This window comes from Mustelus asterias, chromosome 17 (assembly GCF_964213995.1).
Source record: "Mustelus asterias chromosome 17, sMusAst1.hap1.1, whole genome shotgun sequence".
NCBI lineage: Eukaryota > Metazoa > Chordata > Chondrichthyes > Carcharhiniformes > Triakidae > Mustelus > Mustelus asterias.
The window spans coordinates 32229892-32250315 of NC_135817.1; the positions used below are offsets into that span (position 1 = coordinate 32229892).

Genomic DNA, 20424 nt, shown 5'->3' on the forward strand with positions numbered 1-20424 from the left:
ACGAGATTGTTTTGGCAGATAACACAAAGGAGAATCCAAAGAGTTTCTACAAACACATTAAGGGCAAAAGAGTAACAAGGGAGAGAGTAGAGCCTCTTAAGAATCAACAAGGTCATCTATGTGTGGATCCACAAGAGATGGGTGAGATCCTAAATGAATATTTCTCATCAGTATTTACCATTGAGAAAAGCATGGATATTAGGGAACTTGGAGAAATAAATAGTGATGTCTTGAGGAGAGTTCAAAATACAGAGAAAGAGGTACTGGAAGTCTTAAAGCGCATCAAGGTAGATAAATCCCAGGGACCAGATGAAGTGTATCCCAGGACATTATGGGAGGCTAGGGAGGAAATTGCGGGTCCCCTAGCCGAGATATTTGAATCATCAATAGTCACGGGTGAGATGCCTGAAGATTGGAGAGTGGCAAATGTTGTGCCTTTGTTTAAAAAGGGCTGCAGGGAAAAGCCTGGGAATTACAGGCCAGTGAGCCTCACATCTGGTGGTGGGTAAGTTGTTGGAAAGTATTTTGAGAGACAGGATCTACAGGCATTTAGAGACACAAGAACTGATTAGGGACAGTCTGCATGGCTTTGTGAGTGGAAAATCATGTCTCACAAATTTGATTGAGTGTTTTGAAGGGGTAACCAAGAAGGTGGATGAGGGCAGTGCAGTTGATGTTGTTTACATGGACCTTAGCAAGGCCTTTGACAAGGTACCACATGGTAGGTTGTTGCATAAGGTTAAATCTCACGGGATCCAGGGTGAGATATCTAAATGGATACAAAATTGGCTTCTTGACAGAAGCCAGAGGGTAGTTGTAGAGGGTTGTTTTTCAAACTGGAGGCCTGTGACCAGCGGTGTGCCTCAGGGATCAGTGCTGTGTCCTCTGTTATTTGTCATTTATATTAATGATTTGGATGAGAATATAGAAGGCATGGTTAGTAAGTTTGCAGATGACACCAAGATTGGTGGCGGAGTGGATAGTGAAGAAAGTTATCTTGGATTGCAACGGAATCTTGATGAATTGGGCCAGTGGGCTGACGAATGGCAGATGGAGTTTAGAACAAAGAAAGAACAAAGAAAATTACTGCACAGGAACAGGCCCTTCGGCCCTCCAAGCCCGCACCGACCATGCTGCCCGACTTAACTAAAACCGCCTACCCTTCCGAGGACCATATCCCTCTATTCCCATCCTATTCATGTACTTGTCGAGACGCCCCGTAAAAGTCACTACCGCATCTGCTTCCACTACCTCCCGTGGCAACGAGTTCCAGGCACCCACTACGCTCTGTGTAAAAAATCTGCCTCGTACATCGCCTTTAAACCTTGCCCCTCGCACCTTAAACCTATGCCCCCTAGTAATTGACTCTTCCATCCTGGGAAAAAGCTTCTGACTATCTACTCTGTCCATGCCTTTCATAATCTTGTAGACTTCTATCAGGTCTCCCCTCAACCTCTGTCGCTCCAGTGAGAACAAACCAAGTTTCTCCAACCTCTCCTCATAGCTAATGCCCTCCATACCAGGCAACATCCTGGTAAATCTTTTCTGTACTCTCTTCAAAGCCTCCACATCCTTCTGGTAGTGTGGCGACCAGAATTGAACACTATATTCCAAGTGTGGCCTAACTAAGGTTCTATAAAGCTGCAACATGACTTGCCAATTTTCAAACTCAATATCCCGGCTGATGAAGGCAAGCATGCCGTATGCCTTCTTGACTACCTTCTCCACCTGCATTGCCACTTTCAGTGACCTGTGTACCTGTACACCCAGATCCCATTGCCTATCAATACTCTTAAGGCATCACCTTGCATTAATTTAGATAAATGCAAGGTGAAGCATTTTGGTATATTTGGTAGGGTGTTGGGGAGAGTTACAGAACAAAGAGATCTAGGGGTACAGGTTCATAGCTCCTTGAAAGTGGAGTCACAGGTGGACAGAGTGGTGAAGAAGGCATTCAGCATGCTTGGTTTCATTGGTCAGAAAATTGAATACAGGAGTTGGGACGTCCTGTTGAAGTTGTACAAGACATTGCTAAGGCCACACTTGGAATACTGTGTACAGTTCTGGTCATCCTATTATAGATGGGATATTATTAAGCGAGAAAGAGTGCAGAAAAGATTTACTAGGATGCTACCGGGACTTGATGATTTGACTTATAAGGAGAGGTTGGATAGACTGGGACTTTTTTCTCTGGAGCGTAGAAAGCTGAGGGGTGATCTAATAGAGATCTATAAAATAATGAGGGGCATAGATCAGCTAGATAGTCAATATCTTTTCCCAAAGATCGGGAAGTCTAAAACTAGAGGGCATAGGTTTAAGGTGAGAGGGGAGAGATACAAAAGTGTCCAGAGGGGCAATTTTTTCACACAGAGGGTGGTGAGTGTCTGGAACAAGCTGCCAGAGGAAGTAGTAGAGGCGGGTACAATTTTGTCTTTTAAAAAGCATTTAGACAGTTACACGGATAAGATAAGTATAGAGGGATATGGGTCAAATGCTGGCAATTGGGACTAGCTTAGGGGTTTAAAAAAAAAAGAAGGCATGGATAAGTTGTGCTGAAGAGCCTGTTTCCATGCTGTAAACCTCTATGACTCTATGAGACCCTCAGATTGTCTCCCAATAGATTTTGGATCAGCCTTTGAATGTCACACAAAAGAAAACTTGCATGGAACCCATGGGCGGCACGCTGGCACAGTGGTTAACACTGCTGCCTCACAGCACCAGGGACCCGGGTTCAATTCCCGGTTTGGGTCACTGTCTCTGCAGAGTCTGCACGTTCTTCCCATGTCTGCATGGGTTTCCTTAGGGTGCTCAGGTTTCCTTCCACAGTCTGAAAGACGTGCTGGTTAGGTGCATTGGCCGTGCTAAATTCTCCTGTGTACCCGAACAGACACGGGTATATGGCGAAGAGGGGATTTTCACAGTAACTTCATTGCAGTGTTAATGTAAGCCTACTTGTGACACTAATAAATAAGCTTAAAAAATTACTTTAAATTTAAACTTAAAAGCTGAGCTCTGGGCTTTCCAGTGGGCACCGAGGAAACACTGGGTCCACTGTTCCATCTCTCAAGTTTCATGAAATCCCCAAAAATAAAACCATAAATAAAAATAGCTGCAGTTATGGGCCGTGACTTTCTGTTCCTCTTGAAGTTATATCGAAGTAGGATTGTTCAACATTTTTTCACCTTCTTTAATTATTAGCTTTCTTTTGTTATTTTTCTGCATTGTTCTTTCTATTTGCTTTATTTACTGTTTAATTTTTATTTATCCCCTCTTACGAATTACCAGTCATGGATATATAATTTTAAAATGTTAGTATGTGCTCAATAAAAGGTAGTTTTACCAACAGCCTTGCCTCCAGTATTTTCTATAGATCTAGACCATGAACAACCCCCTCGAGAACCCACAACAATAATAACAGATCCCTGAGCAGTTTTCTGCACCTGACTGTCCCAGAGCAGTTGAAAATTTGGCAAAGAGTTAGGGGTAAGACCAAGTATGAACTTTTGTTCTGCTTCATGATCTGGCAAAGGAAAATGTAGTAAAAACAGCAACAAACAAGCTTTAAGAGGCCAAAGGAGCAAATCAGATAATTAATGCAGTGGGAGACTCATTGCCAAACCTGTGAGGTTCAGCAAGGCTTCATGTTTACTTAACTTTTACATTTATGTGTGGTCTAAAGTAGCAATTTAACTTTTATAGACACAAGGTTCTGTGGCATAGCACTAAGCATGATGCAGACAGCGGCTTCGTATACAGCCTATGTGGCAGCTTTGCAAGGATACGGGCACAATCAGGCGGAAGTGTGCCCTGTATATGTTGGAAGATGTTGATTTTGCCACACAGCTCAATCTGTTGATGCCAGATCTTAGTAATGAATGTGCAGGTCGTCGTATGTGCAGGTAGTTGTTTAGTCAGGAAAAGCGTAAAGCTGCAGGGATGTGCCTTGCAGTAGTGCTGTTTAAAAGGTCAGGCACCCTATGTGACTGAAGGCAAGGTACTTTTGGAACCTTTTCAAATGTAAAGTGCCTGAAAGTACTCTGGAGTCTTTTTGAAGGTCTTTTGTTGAGTTCCTCCATTTTGTCAGAGAGTGTTAGCTCATCCTTACGAGGATGGTGGTTGGGTCGATGAACCGTGGACACACATGCAGCAACATATATTGGGACAGCAATGACAATTCCTCTGGGTCTGCAACATGACAAGGCAACGGAGAGGAGAAATTCTGTGCCTTCCTTTCTGCTAAATTGGAGCCAGACTCCATCATGTGCCTTGATGGTGGCAGGAGGTTGTCTGGCAGGCCACGTAATGCAGCCAGTATTCTGATGTGCATGCCCATTCAGAGAGCTATCCTATGCACCCCATTGAGGTGTTCATCTGAGTCCTCTTAAGCACAGCTCGTCTGGCACCTTGCCCTATGGCCTGACCGCAGTTCACTCATACCCAGGTGACTCACCCACCACATGCTGATTCCATCTCTGGACTTGTCTCCAATGTAAGTGCAGTGTCAGTATTGGAGCTGCTGGCTGTGAGTAACAGGGCATTTTCATCAATGCTATGCTTTTGCTTTCTGCCCTTCATCTGGAGCTTATGTGGTTGGGCAGGTGGCAGTTCTTGGGTGGCTGAAAATAGAAAATCAGAAAGGAAAGGCTTGGCTGAGGGGAGGAGAGTTAGATAGAAAGCACGAGGTCCATAGCCACGTCATCAATCATTTGTTCATCGTGCCGTATAGCAGGAAGAGGGTGAGTTGGAAGTTAAGAAGGGCATAAAGCAGGAACTTGCTGTCATCCTCAACAATCTCGTAATATTGAATTCTCAGATAATTGATGGGGCCCCATCACAGTTGATGCAGAGAATCATCTCTCTTGAAGGGCTCAGCTGATTCAGCATCCCTGTCCCTTACCAATTCTGCTCTAGAGTGGTTGTGTGGCATTACCTTTGGATGATTTATCTGCTGTAGCTGAACAGCTGGAGCTATGTGAGGCTGTGAGAGGTGTATGTGAGGCTGGCAGCAATGCTGGTTGTGTGAAGTAGAGTATTTAAATGTTAGACATGAGTTCTGAGTGCCTGGGTATGTTGCTGTGTGAGGGTTGGCGGTGTGGTGCACTAAGCAGGTTTGTGTTGTATATAAGAGATATGGTGTGAGGATGACTGACATTCACATAGGAGAGTAGGAACTCCTTCACTCGGTTCTGGCATTCAATTTGATAATCACTGATCCTTGACATACCTCCACACACCTTAATTCGATGAGATAGATTTTATGGGGATGACCTGCCCACATTCCTCTCCAAACTAAAAATCAGTCGGCACCACACTGACATGAAGTCTGGCTGCCACACAGCAATATTACACTGGAAGTGGCCTTGCTGACTTGAAAATGGGACTTCCACCCCTCAATGACAGGAAATTCTGCCTCTAATTGGCCATAGCTCTGTCACTTAAGGGCCTCAATAGGCCTAAGGGTGGGCGAGCTGCCTGATGCTTTACCCACCTCCCCCGGTATATAGGATCAGATTGAGGGTGAGCTGGAAGAATGTGCCCACACTTCAAATACTTTCAAATAAGGGAGTTGGGGATAGCAGTACCTAGCATAACATTCACCCCCATGTTTCTTAATACTTCTGGCTAATGAAAACCTATCAATCATAGTTTCAAATTGACATAGCATTAATTGCTGTTTGCCAAATAGAATTTCAAACTTTTACCATCCTTTATGTGCAGAAATGTTTCAAATTTCACTCCTGAAAGGGATAGTGCTAATTTCTTTTGACTATGCTATCCTTGAGTTCCCAACTCATGGAAATAGTTTCTGTCAACTACCTCATCGTTTCCCCTCAATAACTTGAAAACTTGAATCAAATCACCTTCCAAATTCCAGATAATACAATCCTAGTTTATTTAAGCTCTTTTCTTGGAGTCTTGTATCACTTAAGTAAGACTAAACTGCACTTCAAGACCAATATATCCTTACTAAGTTGTGGTGCTTAGAACTGCTTACAATACTGCCAGTCCATTATATTCTATCCTCCGGATATATAGGCCAGTGTTACATAACATATTCATATTTTATATAATATGCCTCTTCATGACATTTTAATGATCGGTGTACCTGGATCCCCATTTCTGTTTGGATCTCCACTGTAAATTTCCAGAGTGGACAGCCCTGGTCTCCTGTTGAACTAACTTCTGCGGGGGTTCCCTGAGAGTGTCCTACCCTAAACCCCACCTGCACCCCGTGTGGCAGCATGGCATCTCACCACCTGCATTATCAATACCTCCAGTTGCATTCATCTAAATGGATCCCTCTGTCTGCCTCTATATTAACACTGCAACAGTTTACATTGCAGCAATCTTTTCTGAGCGCTTTCCCATTACGATGAAGCCTTCTTTTCAGAAGAGTAGGCTGGCTGTCTCATATTCTTGGCAAACGATGCTGCCGAGCCCTCCTGCAGTGTGCAGTTTGCCAGCAGCATTGAGGAGCAGACAGCATTGCTGGAGCCACACCGGCTAATGTCACTGTCATACAGAAGAAGTACGTGCATGTATTTTGCGTGTTGCTTACCTTGATATGAGTGTGGCTCCCACGCCCAAGAAGCAAATTTCTGGCCCAACTATATGCCCGAGTTGAACTTTGATAATTTTTTTGTATTGCTAGATTCTGCTAATGAGGAGTTAATCCCCAAGGACACGCACAACATATTTTTTCCTCAAATTTGGACCTGTAAACTGAATCTTGTCTCAATAGTAATTTGAAGTGCTAATCTGTATACAAGGGTAGAGTTATCGGGGATGAAACCTGTCAGTCAATAGCATATATACAGCCAGTTTTACATACCATTGTTTGAAGTTTGCTCTTCTTTGACACCAGAGAGACACAATCATCATTTCATTCCATTCCCAAAGCCAGGGTCTTAGCTAACACAGATGTTTGAAAGCCTCCTGCGCACACATGACTTCACCTGATTGGGAACTGCGATTGAAATTCTGTAGGCAAAGCCTCATCTTTGAAACTTATAGTAGAGAACTTGCTCTCTCTCTCTCTCTCTCTCCACATCCCTTGGGGATGTAAAGAGTGAACTTTGTTCAAGCAGACAGTGACAGGAAGACGCCTATACTTAAACTGTCTAAGACAGAATAATTTTGAATAAGATAGTCGGAGAATGAGTGCAACTCATTCATTGCCATAAAGTTTAGCCGACAGATGAGAAATTTGTATTCTATTTACCATAATCAAGGAGCATGAAAAATATCTGTTCTCGTAATAAAAATTGTTCTCTGTTCTTTTGTGTGCCTTATGTTAAATAAACCAGCTGTTTGAATCTGTGCCTATCTAGACAGAGTGTTTTTCAATCAATTCCCAGAAAAGAGAAGTGAATGTACTTGGTTTCCCTGAAATGATTATACGCTATAATTTAATTAGGAGTTGAATAGCGAAGTATGCACCCTGGATCATGGGGGATATCAGGTTATCTTATGAGAGTGATGCAGAATTGTGCAAACTTACTCATGTCAGTTTATTGACCTCAGTAAATGGTTAAAACAATGGCAACTGGAAAACTGGACTTGAAATGTTTCCATGAAAGATCACGGGGCTCAGATTTGTGGCCTGTACCCACTATGTGCAAGTATCTGTTGACAACTTGTGGCCTTTAAAATCAAAGCTTATATATGCAGGGAAAACACAATGTTAGATCCAACATGGACGCTGACGAGACACAGTTCTACCTCACCACCACCTTTTTCACCCTTGCCACTGTTAATTGTACATTAATTGCGTTTAATTAACTGGGCATTAACTGGTGATTCATTTGAATCTCTATAAATAAATATAGATTGTAACTGTGGTTGTTGAGTTATAGGAGGTGTATCTTTGTAATGTGCAACTATAATTAAATATAGTAGGCTGTAGTGATTGAATTCATTTCCATCCTTAACCAACTGGCTTTCTTGAATATAAAAGCCACTGTCTGATTTGTCAAATGACATGTGCAACATGCAGTATTGATGAGTAGAAACTTCCTTTAGTTAAATACTGGGACTACCAAAGTCTCTTCTGTGTTTGGTCTTTGCCACAAACTCTGTTTCCCTACCCACAGACTCCGTCTCTCTTTTGTCCATAAATTTGAGATCAAGTGAGACCATTCACAATCTTGACATTCTGTTTGAGCCTGAGTTGAGTTTCTGATCCTTTAACCTCTCTGTCACCAAGGCCAACTGCTCCACCTCCATAACGTTGTCCATCTCCCCTTGACCTAACCATTCCAATATCCCCCCTGGCCAGCCTCCACTTTTCATCTTCTGTAAGCTTGAGCTCATATAGCATTCTGCCACCCTTACCTTTGCACCCAAGCCCTATCCTTGTAACCCCATGTAATCCCCCTGACACTAAGAGGAAATCTCACCCAGACCTGTTCCCCGCAATCCCAAGTATTTACTCCGCTAATCCCCCTAACCTACACATCTTGGGACACTAAGAGGTAATTTACCATGGCCAATCCACCTAACCTGCACATCTTTGGACTGTGGGAGGAAACCGGAGCACTCAGAGGAAACCCATGCAGACATGGGGAGAACATGCAAACTCCACACAGATAGTCACCCGAGGCCAGAATTGAACCCGGGTCCCTGGTGCTGTGAGGCAGTAGTGCTAACCACTGTGCCACCATGCCGTCCGCTACCACATTGCTTGCTGATCTACATTGGATCTTGGTCTCGTGTCTCAATTTAAAAGTTCCCACAACTATTTTGAAATCCCTCTATGGTCGTTTGCCCTACTTTCTTTCTATCTGGCACTGCGCCAAGTTTTGTTTGATAATGCTGTTTGGGACATTTTACTAAATTAAAGATGCTATATAAATGTAAATACTTGTTCAATTAAGTACATCTAAACATGACCAGGTGATGGACTGAACTGCCAATCACTGTCATGTTGTAACACTCAAACAGCGATATGCCAAGATTTTTGTTTGTTACAAGATTATTGTTAGTCCTTTATGAGAAAATATATAAAAACCACTTGAATTACAAAGACCAGAATCAAGAAAATTATAATAGATTTGAAATGCAATCTGGTATGTTAAAATTTATTAGAATTTGCTTATCTAGTAAAATTGTTATTTGTGTTCTCTTCCACAGCTGTGATCCAGTGTCAAGCTAGAAACAGAAAAGAAGAAACACTGAAAGTTTTGCTGACAGGTGCTGTTCCTGGCCCTTCAAGTGCGGCAGCAATGCAGACCCATTATACTTGCAATCAAGAGAAGGTTCGGGCCTCCAGTGGTAGGTTACAGAGTGACTTCCTGTCGGATTATCTTCCCTCCATATAGAAACATTCAAACACTGCTTCGCACCTCCTCTTCAAAAACTTCAAATCTATACTGACATTGTGTATGCACATGGAGTTTACAAAGCTGCCAATATTTCACACAGCTTGAATTTATTAGCCTGTTTTTGGGCTGCATAACAATTATTAGATTAGGCCAATTTGGGACATGAAAAAGAACATTGATGCTGGTCATTCTCATAAGCAGCCCCACCATCTTGTGTTTGTGTGGAATGGCATTTCCTTTCACATTTGCGAATACAGCTTAAAAGTATTAACTGGCTATGAGGCACTTTGGAATGTTATGTACTGTGTAGCAGGCTATGTTACACACTTGACAGGGCATGATTGCTTATGTGATTCTTGCAGTCAGTCTATAATGCACTCCCAACTTCATCTGGGAATGTCACTGCACACCCCAGGTTTTGTACTGAACTAGCTCCATTTATCAACCTGCTAACTAACTGAGACAGTTATCCCCAATGTTCCTTGTTCCCCATCACACAGTATACCATGTGGTCTCCTATTCTGTGGCAAATTTAAAGTTCTCCTGATTGGTTACGGTACCTTCAGAATATAATTGGCGGAAATCTTGCTGATGCTGTATATTTGGATTTGAAATCTTGCTGATGCTGTATATTTGGATTTGAAATCTTGTTGATGCGGTATTTTTGGATTTGAAATCTTGCTGATGCGGTATATTTGGATTTGAAATCTTGCTGATGTGGTATATTTGGATTTGAAATCTTGCTGATGTGGTATATTTGGATTTGAAATCTTGCTGATGCTGTATATTTGGATTTGAAATCTTGTTGATGCGGTATATTTGGATTTGAAATCTTGCTGATGCTGTATATTTGGATTTGAAATCTTGTTGATGCAGTATATTTGGATTTGAAATCTTGTTGATGCGGTACATTTGAATTTGAAATCTTGCTGATGCTGTATATTTGGATTTTAAATCTTGTTGATGCGGTACATTTGAAATTGAAATCTTGCTGATGCTGTATATTTGGATTTGAAATCTTGTTGATGCGGTATATTTGGATTTTAAATCTTGTTGATGCGATATATTTGGGGTTGAAATCTTGTTGATGCCATATATTTGGGGTTGAAATCTTGTTGATGCAGTATATTTGGGGTGTTAATGAGGTATATTTGGAGTTAAAGCCAAAATTACACTAGGCAATTGGGAGAACCCTGAGGAAATTTCCAACATTGATCTCCCTGCAGATTATCTTTCAATGAATATCAATACATGACAGCACCCATTCAGCAGATTGCAATGGACCCATGTGTGTTTGTAGTACTCACTGATGCTAATTTAGGAGTGGGACCTTCATGCTGCTGGTGGGAGCGTCTTGTGGACCTAATTTCTGATGTTTTCTGGTTTGAATCACTACTAGCTGATCCTTTGTGCTACTGGTACATTGCTGACATCCCGGGCAGCAATTTATTCTGCTGCTCTAACAATGGGTGCCCCATCTTATTTCTCTTCAATGTTCTCCTCAAACGAAAATGAGTGGTGAGCACTTCAGTTCTCCTCCATCTGCAGTTTCAGTTGTTCAATTTTGTGCTGAAAGCAGCATATCACTGTTTTTCTGGATACCCTTGCTAGTTTCTACTGAAAGGCTGGATCTGTACACCTGAAGCATTTCTTCTCCATTCTCATGACTTGCTTTATGACATACCTGGTGGCTTTCATTATAGTACTCCAGCAACTCATTGTTGGGGTACCTCACGGATGACATGAGTCAAATTTGAAGGGTGTATCTCCTGTCTCCTCTGAGCTAACCTTTCAACTTGTTTCTTGAAATGAAAAGGTCTGAATTCTGAGTTCCCAGAGAATCTGGCGTAGACCAGCAGGAATCTCTTGTGGTTGTATACCAGTTGCATATCGATGGAAGAATCTCACCGGAGGTTTATGAAAGTCCCTGGTTGCTGTGGTGGTGCTTGCATTGCCATGTGAGTGCAATCTACAGCACCCTATCCTTGTGGGAAGTCAGCCAAAGAAAGGAATCCAGGTGCAACTCATGCCTTACGTTGTCATCATAAAGGAAATTGACATAACTCCCAGCCCTGACAAACAATCCACTCATCACCAGTCTCATGAAGATAAGAGTTAAATTTGGGGAAATGTGAAATTATCCATATTGGTAGGAAGAATGAAAAAACAGAATATTTTTTAATAAGTGAAAGATTAGTTGGTATTCAGAGGGAATTGAATTGTTTTTTCCTATTCTTCAACATTAATAAACAGAAATAACTTTCCTCCAAAGGGGGAACTTAAGTGTGCATTAATAGCCTTGCAGATTACACATGATTAGCTTGTTACGACTTTTTCAAAACTAGACTTTCTCTATTAATTTCAATTTTAGCTACTATTTTGCAGTTTTCTGATGTGCTTACTTGGTGTATAAGGTGCAGGGTAATATTGTGTAACTGTTGTGGGTATGTCCCAGATCTTGGCTTTCACATGGAGGAGTTTGACAAATTTCTTAATTAATAACAAGATTTGCCAGAAAGGAACACAAATTAACAAGTAAGCTCTAATACCAAAACTTTTCTCTCAAATGTAGCAGCCAAAGTGCAAAGTTTACCCAATAATGTTATCAATCGGCAAATGCACAAAAATAGAAGCGAGAAAGTAAGTACAACACTGGAACATGCCTGAAAGAACACAAAAGTATGATGTGCTTTTTCCCTGTGGTTCCACTCTAACTTTGCCAGGACATCAGAAGGACTGGACACAAAGTGTTGGATATACCAGGTGTTAGTTTAACTTTGAAACTTTTGGTCAATTTACTATCGATGCAGAGAGACTAGGGATGGCACTTCCTGAATCAGAATTCTTGGGACTTCAACTCGCAAAAGACCTGGCATAAGGTTTGTACAACTTCATCTGATAACCTAGTGATAGTTGTTTAAGGGAGCCATACCACTTGCATAAATCTATTATATATTAAAATAAGATACAAAACTTCATTCCTCCAAATTCTATCTGTTCAACCAAGACTTTGTTCGCAGTATGAGCTTGCTCATTAAAAATTGCAAGTTAGAATCATGAGAGCTGATTTGATGATACAGTTCGCGTAAAGGTTTTTATGACAATGTCATTTTTGCATTGTATAATGTGATTACTGAAAATAAACATCAGCCTTTTTGGTCTTTTGAAGTCCTCCACCAAAGGCAAATTCCACAATCCACTGATAACGAAATGTCACTGATACTAGCATTAATAATCAACTTAGTGCATACCTCTTGAAAGTTGTGGGAAGTAATAAATGAAATTGCACATGGATCCATTTTCATTTTGAGAGGTTGACTGCTAATATTATAAAGATACAAATTACGAGCAGGAATTGGCCATTCAGCCCCTCGAGTCTACTCTGCCATTCGATTAGATCGTGGCTAACCTGATTGTGGCATCAACTACACTTTCCTTCCGACCAGGTATACACTCTGACTCCTTTGTCAAACAAGAATATGACTACTTCAGCCTTAAAAATATTCGGTAACCCTGCCTCCACTACTCACTGGAGAAAAGAATTCCACAGACTCTTCACCCTCTGAGGGAAAAGAATTCTCCTAATCTCCTTCTTAAATGGGAGATCACTTATTTTTAAATTGCGTCCCATCATTCTAGTCTCTCTCAAAAGGGGAAACAACCTTTCAGCACCTCCTTGTCAGGTCCCTTAAGTACCTTATATGTTTAAATAAGATTGCCCCTCATTCTTCTAAACTCCAATGGATACGGGCACAATCTGTCTAACCTTTCCTCATAAAATAACCCCATCATATTAGGAATCATTTGAGTGAACCTTCCTTGAATTAATTCCAATGCATTGATGTCCTTTCTTAAATAAGGAAACCACCACACTACTCCAGATGTTACTTTTGGTGCATATTTTCCATTTATTGTTCACTTAAACCCTACAGGCACAAAGCAGTTTTAGGTAGTAGCATGGTTCAAATAACTTGGTGACACACACTCTTGATGGATCACACACCAGGAGGATCTCAGTTAATCATTCCTTCCAGAGTTATAAAAACTTCCAGTGGTGTCCTTGTTGAGTTCAATGATTATAAAGTGTTCGGTGAGAATTTTGAAGTTAAGTTAAATCAGGATAGAATCAAACCATTGGTGTTTGGACTGTTGAACAGAAAGATCAACATGCGTGCGATAATGGGCTGTAAGTTCCTCATCCGTGCATTAGTTAGACTGCCCCTTGTCTAGTTACTCATAAAATGTTCCAGTACTCATGCTGTATCCCACAAATAATAAACAATACACTAATAAATATAGCGGAATTTCTAGTCGCTGTGTATAATAGACTGTTGGAGTTGTGTTTTTCAGTGTGGTTGCTTTTTAGACTGACGCTCATTTGTGCAGACCCCAGGAGATCCATGTCCTGTCATTGGCTTCCTGCATTTACAAATTTAAATTCAGCTCCCTTGCTCCACAGCAGAAACATGGACTGATGAAAGCCTAGCTGGATTTAGTTGTGTAATAACAGGGAGATTGCTTATGTATGCTAGTCTTCTGAAACCTGTACTAAATAAAAGCCATTCTGTAATAGTTATATTTTGTGCTTTTCCGTGTAACACATTCCTTGCTTTTGCAAATCCATTTCAGTAGTTCTCTCTAACCTTTTGTCAAAGACTTCAACCTACGCCATGTATTCCTGAAGCATTAATTTCCTGAATACTCCCAACATGCAGTATCACAGATTGTTCTATATCTCTGACTTCCCACACAGTGAACTTTGGATTTCATGTTTGTTGAGTGGGGAATTGCCAAGTTGAGGCCAGGCATTTCCTCACAAAGTGAAACAATATTTGTATGAATGTAGCTGGTCATTTAGATTGGATTGATGAAAGAATATGTGGCTGGTTGGGATTTTAAAAAAGTTTTCATTATGAAGTTAACAATCTTGTAATAACATGGATAGCACATGAACAGTCAACAAAGTTCCAATTGAATTCCTTTGTGCATTACTTTAATAAGGTGTCAGTTCATTTATTTTAACAAAGTTCAATGTTAATCATAAGCAAACAACTCTTAACATAAGGGATAGAGGAATTTCATTTTAACAAGTTGATTGCTTGTGCACTGATATTCTTCCTAATCTTAGGTTTTTTTCTATGCTGGTTGACTATTGTAGCAGTTTTAATTGGGCAACCAGGGATGTTAGAGACATTTGCCTTTCTGGTCACAACTACTGACAGTACACTTTTGCTGAACATATCCATGGCAATTGCCATGAGAAACTATCTTCACAGGCAGAGGGCCAGATACAGAAGCTGGCTTTTTGATGTGAGGGCTCCTGAAGCTATCATGCAGCATTGTGTAGGCAGTGACAGTGTGTAGCCTGATACTTGGCTCCATCTCCTTGGAGGTACACTGTGCAGTGCCGGCCTATGAGGCTGGTGTGTGAACTAGCAGATGGGAAGCACAGTAGAGCATTTTTTTATGATCATATACTTGCACTTCAACTGCTATCATGTCGATCAGCTGCTGAGCTGCTCCATAATGCAGACTTGTACTTACACCATGGCTTTTCTTCCCTTTCATCTGATTGTCATTTCTTAGTCCTCAAGAGGAGCTCTCATGGCTCAAAAGACAGTGTCCCTGCCTTTAAGCCAGAGCTTTGTGTTCCTGCTCTACTCTAGGACATGAAACGAGCATTCATGATGCAGTTCAACAGGTTGATAATCAGCCTTCTAATCCTTCCAACATTTCCCTTTTCACCACCAAAAGGAAAAAAGTGTGTGAAGATACAGAACAAACAAACTTAGTCCGCTGACCTTTTAGTCTTACTAGCAATTTGACATACAGTACATGTGTAGCAGATATAAACAAATTATCATTACTGTGTATGTACGAGACAGAGTACAGGAATGCGATAGAGAATCTGGTGAACTGGTGCGGTGACAATAATCTCTCCCTCAATGTCAACAAAATGAAGGAGATTGTCATCGACTCCAGGAAGCGTAGTGGAGAACGTGCCCCTGTCTATATCAACGGGGACGAAGTAGAAAGGGTTTCCAGATCACCAACAACCTGTCCTGGTCCCCCCATGCCAACACTATAGTTAAGAAAGTCCACCAACACCTTTTTCTCAGAAGACTAAGGAAATTTGGCATATCAGCTACGACTCTCACCAACATTTACAGATGCACCATCGAAAGCATTCTTTCTGGTTGTATCACAGCTTGGTATGGCTCCTGCTCTGCGCAAGACTGCAAGGAACTACAAAAGGTTGTTAATGTAGCTCAATCCATCATGCAAACCAGCCTCCCATCCATTGACCCTGTCTATACTTCCCACTGCCTCGGGCAAAGCAGCCAGCATAATTAAGGACCCCACACACCCCGGACATTCTCTCTTCCAGCTTCTTCCATCTGGAAAAAGATACAAAAGTCTGAGGTCATGTACCAACCGACTCAAGAACAGCTTCTTCCCTGTTGCAGTCAGACTTTTGAATGGACTTACCTTGCATTAAGTTGATCTTTCTCTACACCTTAGCTATGACTGTAACACTACATTCTGCACTCTCTTGTTTCCTTCTCGATGAACAATATGTTTTTTCTGTATAGCGCGCAAGAGACAATACTTTTCACTATATGTTAATACATGTGACAATAATGAATCATATCAAATCAAATGTATGCTTGCACATGACTGCATGTATGTATCTGACTCCATATAAAATCTGTGTATGAACCAACACATTTATATTATAAATTATGTTGAAATGCCACAAGCGATTTCTCCATTTGTTCTTTACAACAGGACAAACCCCAACAGGAGATTTTTTTTATGAAATTCAGTATGAGACAGAGAAGGCCAGAACTCAAATGGAATCTACAATTGCACTAAATTTCGTGGAAAAGGATTGGGACACAGAAACGGGCATTGTCACGTTAACTTTCAATATTGTTTTTGCACCATATAAACCAATCAGGTATGTGAATGTTACAGAACGCACTACAAAGTTATCTTTGACAATATAATAATTGGGAAAATAAATAACTAATTTTTTAAAAGATTTAAAAAGGCAAGTAGAGCTATGCAAAGTTCCCTTATGTTTTGATATTGAATTGGATAGTAACTGGTAAATACACATGGTTGTTAGCTAGAACCAAAGTTTCCTGTCTGAAGTGCTGCCAGATTGGCCTCAAAGGCTGTATAATATGTATTAACAAAATGCACTGAAAAGTCAATGGCAATATTAGAGTTGTAGATCAGCATAACAGGCAAACGCTATGAAAATTAAGGTAGGAATAATTTTATACTAATGTTACAGTAGCAGCCTCAAAACAAGGTCAGCAGTCTGGCTACCATATTAACCTCAGTAATGTAGCTTGCTTCATTTCAAAAAGGACATATTGCCTGTTTCAGGTAATAGGTGTCTTTAAATATGCTTGGACTAGAATTACCATTTAGGTTGGATCTGCTTGGTGCCTGCTTCATACACACTCTAATTACTTTCCTGAACTATAAAGCTACAGACGCAGCAAAGACAAGGGGCCCTATTTTACCATTTGGAGTCTAAGGGCCGGATCCGGGCGTAATACAGATCCGAGCCCGGAATCCTCTTTGCAGCGCACCCATACGCTTCTTGCTGGCTCTGGTCCAATCCGCGCAGTGGGCGGGGCTTAGCACTGCCAGAACGATTGGAGCTCTGAACTGCGCATGCGCAGTTCGAAAAAAATCTGAAGCAGCGCGCCCGGGCACGAAAGAAAAAAACAGCAGAGAGAGAAGGGGGGGAGGGGGAGGATGGACTTGGGAGAATCTTGCAAACTGAAAATAATGTAGCATCTTCTTTGTGCTGCCTAATTATCTATGGGAAAGGTAATTAAACTGCAGTGTCCTAGTGAGCAATTAGTGACCTGTATAATACATTTGTGATCTGTAACTGGATTGTTGATGTCCCTGTCGCCGTGAGCCAGGTGGTGAACTTGGAAGAATTGTCCCCATGGTGGAAGTTGGTTGAAAATAAGATTCAGGGAGATTACTAAATCTGGGAAATCAACCATCCATATTTTGAAATATTTTCCCAAATTTTTGACGGTCAGGTTTTTAGTTCCTGCGATTATAACTTTGACATTATCTTCCAAAGGGAATTCCTCTAATTCTGTGCAATGTTCAGATGAAAACAAGATGAAAGAAAGGATCCAAGGCTTCTCCAGAGGCAGATTAGCTGCACCCAACGTTGCCCATGCAAATCACATTCATAAGTAGGGGCACATCTGCCATGGAATGTGAGAGAAGAGTTGCCAATACAAACTTCTTTTCACTATGGTTGATTTCCCAGATTTAGTAATCTCCTTGAATCTTATTTCCAACCAAGTTCCACCACGGGGACAATTCTTCCAAGTTCACCACATGACTCTGAGCATTTGAGCACCTGGCTCATGGCTACAGGGACATCAACAATCCAGTTACAGATCACAAAAGTATTATACAGGTCACTAATTGCTCACTAGGACACTGTAGTTTAATTACCTTTCCCATAGATAATTAGGCAGCACAAAGAAGATGCTACTTTGTTTTCAGTTTGCAAGATTCTCCCAAGTCCATCCTCCGCACACCCCCAACCAGAGATCCATCTGAGCCCGCCCCCCTCCTTCGGCAGACGCCAGCGGAAGGCCAGGAAGGTGCTGCAGGCTCTCAAAGGACTGCAGGTCGGAAGGATGGTGGAGGGAGACCAGCGATTGAGGTAGATTGGGGGTGTGCTCTGCCGAGGGGGGTCCTGCCTCCCAGGGGGGTCTGATCCCATGGGGGGGGTGTCTGCCAGGGGGGCCTGCCTCCCAGGGGGGTCTGATCCGGGTTGGGGGTGGGGGGGGTGTTTGCCGGGATGGTTAACGGGGGGGGTCTGCAAAGGATGGCCGAGGAGGATGGGCTTTGGAGGTTCCCCTGAAGAATAGAAATCCACTTCGGATTTTTATTCTGCCGGTCGCTTACAGCGCGGATCCGGAACGGACCAGAAGACGGTAAAGTGGGATTTGACGGTAGAGTTGGGCGCACGGTTCATTAAGTCGATTTAAATGCATGCTAATGCCATAGATGCATTTAAATGCATGCTAGTGCACTTAAATCGTCGGGCCGCCCGATTCGGGCGTGGACCGGACCCGTGCCCGAATCGGGTGTCGGTAAAGCCGTGATCTGCTTGCATTCGGGTGCAGATCGCGTTAAAGGCCTGACGCCCGAATTTACCGCGATTTCGCACCCGAAAATGGGTGCGGATGTTTGGTAAAATAGGGCCCAAGGTTAATTGTGTGGGGCCAGGGGTACAATTCCCAGGGTAATCTCAGCAACCTTTTCTTGGGTGGGCCTAAAATTGGACGTCCTACATCTGACATAGACTCCAAAGTCCATACTCACCTGGTCTCTCGTAGCGGTGAAAGACATTTTATTCAATTTATTCTTGAACAATACAGGTGGGGGAAGTACCACATAGATAACTATCAACACTTGTTTTCACCACTAAACTCTGAAGTAGTTTTTCAAAAAAATCAGTACTCCAGAATAATTGTGGAGTAATTCAGGTATTCGTTCATTGAAATTCCAAGGCACCCTTCAGAATTCTCGAAAAAAAACCTTGAAAATCAATGTCATTGTGAGAAGTTAATGTAGAATTGCTAGCCCAATCATACAATGCAATTCACATTGCTCACGTTTTCTTACATTGCACACTGCTTTTCATCATGACTAGAATGTGGTAATTAAAGATGCTACAGCAAAACAACAGCACTCTCCTGCAGCTCTGCACTGATTGAAGCCATCTGTATCAATGATTTTTTTTCCATTATTTTATTTGTGCAAAGGCAAGCCAAATGATAATGACTTTCGCTCACATTTACAGATGAAGAGCCTTTCTTGCTGTTCAAGAGAACCAGTCCCTGCAAAACTTTATAATTGATTACCACTAGGAATTAATCAAATTAGCAGTCAGTTCTACTTCACTTTAAGGCCATTGATCCTACTACTTCTGTCTTGTTTTATGAATTCTTTGCAACCTCTCTTTGCATCACATCCTTATCTGAGATGAAATTGGACATGGCTTCAGGAAGCAATTCAAATCAGTGGAATGCAGCCGCAGGCAATCTCAACCCTTGTTTTGATTAACTGACCATTTTTGGTATTGTTTTTGGTGTGTCTGGGAACGTAATCAAAACATTTGTCACAATAACGGCCCCCCTGACAATGTTGGCAGTATTGGATTGAAGAAGTGGATCAGTGCCAAATCACCATCCCATCCACAAGACATTGTTTACTTTGGTGTCGTTGAGTTTTATTTTTCTTAAGCATTATTTTTCCATAATCAGAAACATCGGAAGTGCCGAAGCTTCATAATGTTTAGAATATGATTGCACTTCATGTAATTGAATGCTTAACCATTTCATTGTTTTATTTCAGCCTTTCAGCAATGCTAAAAGTCCAGTCTGCTACTGGTGGAATCTGGAGATTCCCATTATTGCTGATTGCCACTGAGCCACAGGTAGATGACATCATCAATATTGAAGCATTTGGACTAAATAAGGAGTCTGTGGTTTGCTTTAGGCTTACAAGCCAGACAAGGTATTGTAACCATTTCCAATTACCTTCAGTACACTAAAAGGTTCATGCCCTCCATGCCCAGCAAATGTATCTTTTAGTAAAATATGTATAAATCAAACAACTGATTTTTGAGTAAATTGCGTGCCAGGTTTTGCAATTTGGCATAACCCCCTCTGCAGGAGATCTGGTACCTGTGTAAACAGGACAAGCAATTGTGTATCCCCTTAACCAATCCTGCTGAAGAATTGTTAATGAGCAATGCAGTGTCTGAACCAGGCCGCTAAGATCAAGTTTGCCAGCATCTGTGAGAACAGAGTTGACATTGGATGACCCTTCTTCAAAGAGGCTTTGGGAACCCATCATATCCCGCTGTTTTCTTCACGTGGCAATGCCTCAGCCAATCAGAGTTGACTAGCCAACAATCAGCTCACTTTTCTCCTGTAGCATACATTATTTAGATCATTTAAAATTTGGCATTCTTGTACTTGTCCTGATGAGCACAAGATGGAAAGTTTTGACAACACTTCCCACTTTTCTGCAA

General features: G+C 41.6%; 1 protein-coding gene across 1 annotated transcript in view; it reads left to right on the forward strand.

Annotated features, from left to right (window-relative positions):
* Positions 1-20424, forward strand: part of LOC144506053 (cilia- and flagella-associated protein 47) — a 384789-nt gene that overhangs the window by 332966 nt on the left and 31399 nt on the right. The window contains exons 34-36 of the mRNA XM_078231872.1: positions 9133-9273; positions 16113-16284; positions 19743-19904. Of these exons, the coding sequence (XP_078087998.1) occupies positions 9133-9273; positions 16113-16284; positions 19743-19904 (475 nt within the window). The remainder of the gene's footprint in view (positions 1-9132; positions 9274-16112; positions 16285-19742; positions 19905-20424) is intronic.